Consider the following 7,519-nt stretch of genomic DNA (forward strand, 5'->3'; position numbering starts at 1 on the left):
GATTCTAAAAAAAATGCATGGCTCAAGATACTGATAATGTACTAGAAATCAAAATTCCATTCGTCAGATTCAGGGGAAATATATTAACCCACTGTCAGAATCAGGGGAAATTTATCAAGATAGATACCACTTCAAAATGAAACCGGCAAGTTGCTGTTATCATTCACTTCAGAGCGGAAGCACAGGGGATAAGGATGAAATAAGTTGCAAAGTCTTAATGTGTCTGGAGTAAGTTACATAACCAGATAACAGCCAGCATTCTATTTTAACATTCATTCATGCAAGTGGGTACAAAGCTGTACCTTAACAGTATTGAGGAGAATTTTGGCTTCACTGCTGCTGTTGAAGTGGTCACGAACAGGCTGAAAAGTGCAAAATGGTATTAGGCCAAATAAATCTATACATGAATAAATATGAGACATTACAAATTACTACATCCGTCCCAAAATATAAGATGTTTTTGCAGTTCAAATTGAACTGAAAAAACGTCTTGTATTTTCAGATGGGGGTAGTATATCTGTAAAAAGGAACTTGATTGAAAAGAAAACACAGGTGTCCAGATTAATAATTGCATTAATAGGCCACAAGATTGACATCTCCACAATAAAAATAATCCATCAATACCATTTGCCAGGTATGACACAAAATATGAGATATGCAGCGACAGAATGATCAAAAGATTAACAGAAACGATCTCAGGCATTACAAATTCACAATACAATTGACTAAATAATGAATTATGAAAAATACAGCAAAGGGACAAATCAGAAAAACAAACAGAAACTGGTAATGCTCTGAGAGTGCATAAGTTAATGACTCGTGAAAGACTGCACCACCTTACTGAAGAAAAATAAACATGATAAAAACTATTACCTTCAATATTTCATTGATCGCTTTCGCCAAAGCAGGTTTAACGTCGGCAGGATGCAAATCACCCGCTTCATAATCAGCAACAAGTTCATCCATGGTTAAAAATGTCCTGTTTCAAAGCAAGCATGGTTATAACTCCAAACAAAAAAAAAGTCAATAGTACACAACTTTCAACAGAGATTAACTAAGGTGTGTGTGCTTATTCAACCAACACAGATAAGATTTTCAAATTTTTAGTAAGTCCAGGAAAAGAATATTACTTGTTACCGCCATTGTTTTCTTTGCGGACAACCTCTAACTTGTCAAACCAAGGGAAAACAATGTACTGGATGTATTCCAGGCACGGATTTTTATCAACAATTTTGGGAGGACAGAAAGCTTGCTTTATCTTCAAATTTACCTGAGCCTGCAATAAATTTGGTTAGGGTACAATATCAGCTTAGGAAAAGGGCAAAACCTTGACAAACAAATTTTGCTCTATAAATTCCAGCTTGATAAATTGATAATATCATGACCACATGCCATCTACAAGATCAATTGAACAACAAAGACAAGTTCTAAGCAAATGATGAACACGGTGCAGACCAGACTAAAGTGGTAGAAACTTCTAAAAATACTAGAAATAACATGTTTACCCATATCAAGAGTAAAAGTAACTTTAAAATCGCCAAACCTAACATCCAAATATGGTGGTTAGGGCTTCATTTTATTGCATGGCAGACAAGGACCATACCCTACAATTTCCTAGCCGAGTAATTTTTTCAACATTCAAACATCTCTGGATGAGGTTGTATGGAGTGATTAAGTGGCATAAGCTTTTGAAATAAATAAAGGTTGTTCATGAAGAGAAAAAATTGAGAACCTCATCATCTTCCATAAAGATAGCCGATGTTGGATCACTCTTTGACATCTTCTCCTGGCCTTCTTTGAAACCGGGGAGCATATCTGTAATTCATGTTAAGGAACAAAAAAATTTATACAACCTGGCAATGACACACTACAAAGGAATTCTAACGACATAACCACCGAGACACATATATCAATATATTAAGACAAAACACACTGCAGAGAAAAAATAAACAACACAGCAGTGGTAGATCAGGATACGATGTGACAGAATAATTGGCTTGTTTTTCCTTTTGATGTCATCGCAATATTCCCTTGCTAACATGTTAACCTTCCTTTGGTCCATGCCCAACTGGCATATGTCTGCCTACAAAAAGAAACAGATTAGAGAGAATCAATGACAAATCTAGAATAAAGGTATACCACCCTACAATATCGAGTGAAATAAAAAAATATCAATAACCTTACTTAAATCATGTGAATGGTTAAACTTCAATTTTACAGAGGGATGTCTGCAATATAAATATACTAACCTTCAGGAAGAATATATCAGCACACTGCATGCAAGGATAGAAGATCTGTGCAGCAGTCAATTCCTCATTGTCAGAGCGACCCATAATCGTACAACACCTGTGAAGTAAGGAAAAATGAGATAGCTAATTTATGTTTGAGTTCGAACTTTGGAAGTCAAGAATCATCTGGATGCATATGCAATTTAAATGGCCGTACCTCGTTATTCTTTTGATATTATTTTTCCTGCCAATGTCCATTACAAGTGGCCAGTATTCATTTGCACGCCTATTAATTTCCTCTGAAGACCATAAGAATTCAACACCATCAAGGTTCATACCAGCTGCTTTCCATATTTCAATCATGTAGCGCCCGACAGTCTGGATTTTTTTCAGATCGCCACCCATTTTGTTGTTTAGCTGTGCAAACCAGTCTGCTATCCAGATTTTCACTTTGCATCCCGCTCTGATCATCTTGTTAACATTAATTGCCTTCACAACACCCTGTGAATACAATACATGAGAATGTCTATCACCAGCAAGTCCTATCAGGTCTTGCAATCTGACAGTTTGCGCATATTGGCCTCATTGCATCTCTAAAGTAACGATTTTCACAATACTGGCATCATAATAATTGTGGAAGCACATCAAGAATTGCTAAAGGCACGTGTAAGATTAACATTTATACTAGGATGTTTCATTCTTATTATTAATCTTATGGAACAACAAAGCAACGAAATATGGGAGCGGTAAACTCACTAATCTTTCTAGTTTGACAGAGCTGGATAAATCAAGGCTGGGTATTATAACAACAATCTACTGGCGCTCCAATACATAACGAATCAGGATAGTGCTCCTTATTTTCAGGAGCTTTTGCTGCCGACTTCTTTCTAGCTTTATTTATGCTCTTATTTTGGACACTCTCTCTTTGTTCTCTGAACTAACACTTTTCTTTTGGTTTCTTATTCTCCAAAGACCTCAGCAGTTTAACCAAAAACTACTAGCACAACTAAAACCACCCAGTCATCTATAATCAGCACATGCTATTTAACCAATCTGATGCACAATTGCACATATGATTAAGAGCTAAAAAAATCAAAATTCGACTACTCCCTAGTTTTATGGATAGCAGAAATAAGTAGGCTAGGCATACATCTAGTGTAAGCATCCAGCTAGGTGATACCATGCTAAGTGATAACCTTCTTGTTTGGGTATTAAATTAGCTGGTCAACAAAGACCTAGAGTACGACTGTAGACACATATCACAACATGAACATGATAAGACCAGCCGAACAGGTAACAGCACACTTGATAGTCATACTGCACTCATAAATTTGGGAATGATATTAGTTGAAATCCGAAATTCCTGTCCAAGAACTCTTCCTGGAAACAGAAGGTATCCTCCTGGATGCTCCTGACCGAGTCGCACATTCGATCCGAAGTTATTAGATGGGAAGGCGGTAAGTTTCCGTCGAACCTGGGCAATGTGCATGCGGCCGGAGGGCTCGAACCCGTCGTAGCAGATAGGGACGGGCTTGTTCTGCAGAAGCCGCTTGAGCTCGTCGGGCTGAATGCACTCCTCGCCTATGCTCATCAGCAAGTCGAACCGCTCGTCCAGGCTCAATGACGCCACGCCCCCCGCGAGGTCTTCGGCGCCGGCGGCGGCAGCGGAGGAGGAGGAGGCTGCGGGGGAGGCATCAGGAGCCGCGGAAGGTTCCGTTGATGCTGTGGCGGGGGCGGAGGCCTCTGCGGTGACAGCGGCGGCAGCCAGGGAAGTGTCCATGGAGGTGGCGGCGGTGGCGGTGGCGGTGGCGGCTGGCGGGTGACTGATTTGGAGACGGCTAGGGTTTTGCGCGGCTCAGATCGAGAGATGGATCTCCTAGTTCTGCGCAGACGGGGGTGCACAAAGACGTGGTCCGTACGTTCCCTGAAAGACAAAAACGTGGCCCGTACGTCAGTGTAAGGGGCCGTTTACGTGGGCCTAAGCCAAACATGGGCTGTCTTTCCTCAGAATCATAAGGTATAGATTTCCACGCGCAATGTTCCGGCTTCCGGGAACTCCTAGCCAGCGCTCTCAGCGCTGGCAGATGATCTTTACTTGCCGAAGATTGAGGTCGCATCAGACTGCAAAGTGGTGGTACAAGATTTATAAATGGACAATTCGACAAACTATGGTGCAGGTGTACATGAAATAATAGAGTATTCCTCGCTTTTTGATTTTTGCAGTTTTAGTCATGAATTTAGGAGCTCAAATTATGAAGCTCACAACTTAGCGAAGCATGTTTTATCTTTTGATGGTGGCCGCCATGTTTGGTTGGGACACCCTGGGAATCTACCATCCGTCCTTGTAAACATTGTAACGAGTTAATAAAGCTTCGCGGGGTTGTCTAAAAAAATAACCTTTTCTTTTGTCTTTTGTCTTCTGTCTCAAAAAAAGGTTACTTTTTCTTTTGAGACCAAACACATTAAGGGCATATACAATGAAGGCATCGCCTTACTACTGCCTCCCCTCTTCCACTAGATAAATTTGAATGAAGCTATGGTGTGTGTGACAATCACTCAACGGAGGCTAGTGTCTTGATGTCATCATCATACTTTTTTCTCTCACCCACTTTTCAACACATGCAACCTCCACTGCATGCAAACAGAACATCACCACGGTGTGGTCCTGGACAAAGCATAGCTATGAAAGCTCACACTGCGTCGCCTCAGCGGCTGCCTGGTAGCTTTTGTCAGGGAGGAGCCGGTCTCTTCTGCAGGAGTCCGTTTCCCTCTGCAAGCAACATGTTCAGCGGAGGTGGCGTTTGGTAGGATGATGTTTTGCGGTACGCCACACCCCTCCCGATGAACAGGACCCCCATTTCGACCGTAGCGCTCCAACACAAGTCCGTTTCCTCCGTTTTGCGGTACACCGCATCCCTCCCGATCAACAGGACCCCGTTTTGACCGTATGAGGTCCAAGAGAAGTCCGTTCCCTCCGTTTTGCGGTATGCCAGACCCCTCCCGATGAACAGGATCCCGTTTCTACCATGGCCGGTCGAACACATGGCCGTTTCCTCCGTTCTGCGATACGCCAGACCTCGTTTCGATCAGCTGTTCCGTCCAAGCCGGTTGGCTCCCGATGAACACGACGCATTCTGACCCAGTTGGTTGCCTCCCGATGAACATGATGTTGTTTCTCTGTTTCGACCCAGTCGGTTCACTGCCCGATGAACAGGACGCCATTGCTGCCGTCCGTTGCCTCTCCATGTACACAAGCCCTGACCATCCGTATATATGCGCGAGTACGCGCTCGAGACCCATCCCATATGTACGTACGTGGCCGTATTTTTTGCCCTGTGGCTGTACGTACATGTACAGGACTTAGACGAGACTGCATGAACTGTTATGTCGGGTGCTCTACAACGACACGTGCCGCTACTTACTCGGCCACGGTTCATACTTGCGGAGAGACCGATCGACCAGTATGTACGTACATGTTCGCGACCAGACAGACAACGCTACTTACGCTTTGACCGGGTGGGTCCCAGCGGCCAGGGAGGATAAGGACGCACTTTCTTGCGTGCGAAGATATAGCTGCTCGGTCCCAGCTGTCAGGGGGAGGAATCATTTTTATTTTAAAAGGAATAAGGAGGCACTTCCTTGTGTTCGAAGATGTAGCTGGTGGGTCCAGCTGTCAGCATCACCGCCTAAAGTCCTCTTCCGATGGTTGTCCTTTGTTGACGACGTTGACCACGCCGCGCCGAGAGCACCAAGGCGGTGGACGACGGCGAGGCCTAGGAAGGGAACGACGCTGAGTCGGGGAAGACGCGGCAGTGGATGCCCACACGGAGGGGAGTACGTGGGTTGACTGCTTCGGCTGCGGTGTGAGGCTGCCGTCGCCGGAGAATAACAGGAGGTGTGGGTGAGTATAGAGGGATGGCATGGCCAGCGGTGGCAGCACAGCCGGACACGGGAGGCAGGAGCAGGCGGCACGGCCGACGCTGGTTTGGGCGGCTGGAGCAAGAAGACCAGAGGTTGAAGAAGCACGACGGCCGTTGGATGGACATCGTACGGTCACTGCAGCTAGAATCATTTATATTGACTAAGTTAACAAAGCCCTTGGTACGCGTCAACTTAGTAGGCCCACAGGTCAGCCTCCAAAACGGTGCGCCCCAGATGTTAGGGGGAGGAATCATTTTTTGGGCGGTTGAAGCTAGAATATCCGAGATTGAAGAAGAAGCATGACATCCGTTGGATGGGACATCCAACGGCCACTGCTGCTAGAACCGTGTGTTGACTATAAGTTGACAAAGCCTTGCATACGCGTCAACTTACTTTTTTTAGGGGACGCGTGAACTTAGTAGGCCCACAAGTGTGTGGCAGAGAACATATAGGCCATTTGCGATTTGTAAGAATGTACAACCCATTTTTGAATTCTAATGGAATTTACTACAGCCCATTTATAGGTTGTTAAAAGTACAGCCCATTTTCTAGTTAGGACAATAATTAATAATTTCAACCAACCGCTTAAAAAAGAATTCAATAAAATTTCCCACATTTTGATGGGATCCGAAATATTTTTATCCCGAAATTTCTAGTCAGATTAAATACAATTTTAATATAAATTTGTATTACGTAAAATCCAAGGAAATATTGCGCGTGCAACAATTAATGAAATTAAAATTTTCAAAATCCAAAAATAATATTTTACAAACTAATTACGTGTTTGGTGCATTTTTTATAGTTACTGCCCAGTTTTTAAAATTACATCTCATTTATTATTTCTTAAAGCCCATTTTTTTGTTAAGTCTAATGCATCCCTTCTAGGAAAGATTTGCAGCCCAGCGGGGCGGAGAATAACAAGTTGACCTTGCCTGGATATTCCTCAAAAAAGATGGGCTAGTCATTTTCAGCTTGAAAAAAAATTAATATCTGGGCTGGATATCTGGCCTGGGCTAGACGGGCCACTGCCCGCCCAGTTAATACCCTGCTCTCCTCTGAACAACAATGAAAACATCGCTCAAGAAAAACTCTACAGTGCTCACACCTCAAAAACACAAATACTGCTCGAGCTGCTTAGTCCCAGCTGTCGGCCGCTCCTTGTACAATTCTCTCGTTTATTGACTACATAGGTTGACAATGGTGTGGGACCGTGATGTCAGGAAACCAGGAGGAAGCAAAAAAATTATAGTTGTATATAATAAGGAGGCACTTGCTTACGTGCGGCTATGGCCCTGGTGGGTCCCCACTGTCATCCTCTCCAAGTAAAGTCATCTCCTCATTCCTCATGTCCATTGACCATGTTGACAACG

At 43.5% G+C, this 7,519-nt stretch overlaps 1 protein-coding gene across 1 annotated transcript in view; it reads right to left on the bottom strand.

Annotated features, from left to right (window-relative positions):
• The window catches only part of LOC123165343 (tyrosine--tRNA ligase 1, cytoplasmic), a 5,028-nt gene extending 903 nt beyond the window's left edge, over positions 1 to 4,125 (bottom strand). The window contains exons 1-8 of the mRNA XM_044582973.1: positions 3,703 to 4,125; positions 2,446 to 2,729; positions 2,250 to 2,346; positions 1,978 to 2,083; positions 1,733 to 1,815; positions 1,131 to 1,276; positions 874 to 979; positions 303 to 362 (exon numbers count right to left, since the gene is read on the bottom strand). Coding sequence (XP_044438908.1) covers positions 303 to 362; positions 874 to 979; positions 1,131 to 1,276; positions 1,733 to 1,815; positions 1,978 to 2,083; positions 2,250 to 2,346; positions 2,446 to 2,729; positions 3,703 to 4,008 — 1,188 coding nt within the window. The 5' untranslated portion in view covers positions 4,009 to 4,125. The remainder of the gene's footprint in view (positions 1 to 302; positions 363 to 873; positions 980 to 1,130; positions 1,277 to 1,732; positions 1,816 to 1,977; positions 2,084 to 2,249; positions 2,347 to 2,445; positions 2,730 to 3,702) is intronic.
• Between the last annotated feature and the right edge of the window lie 3,394 nt (positions 4,126 to 7,519).

Source organism: Triticum aestivum, chromosome 7D (genome assembly GCF_018294505.1).
Source record: "Triticum aestivum cultivar Chinese Spring chromosome 7D, IWGSC CS RefSeq v2.1, whole genome shotgun sequence".
Classification (NCBI taxonomy): Eukaryota; Viridiplantae; Streptophyta; class Magnoliopsida; order Poales; family Poaceae; genus Triticum; species Triticum aestivum.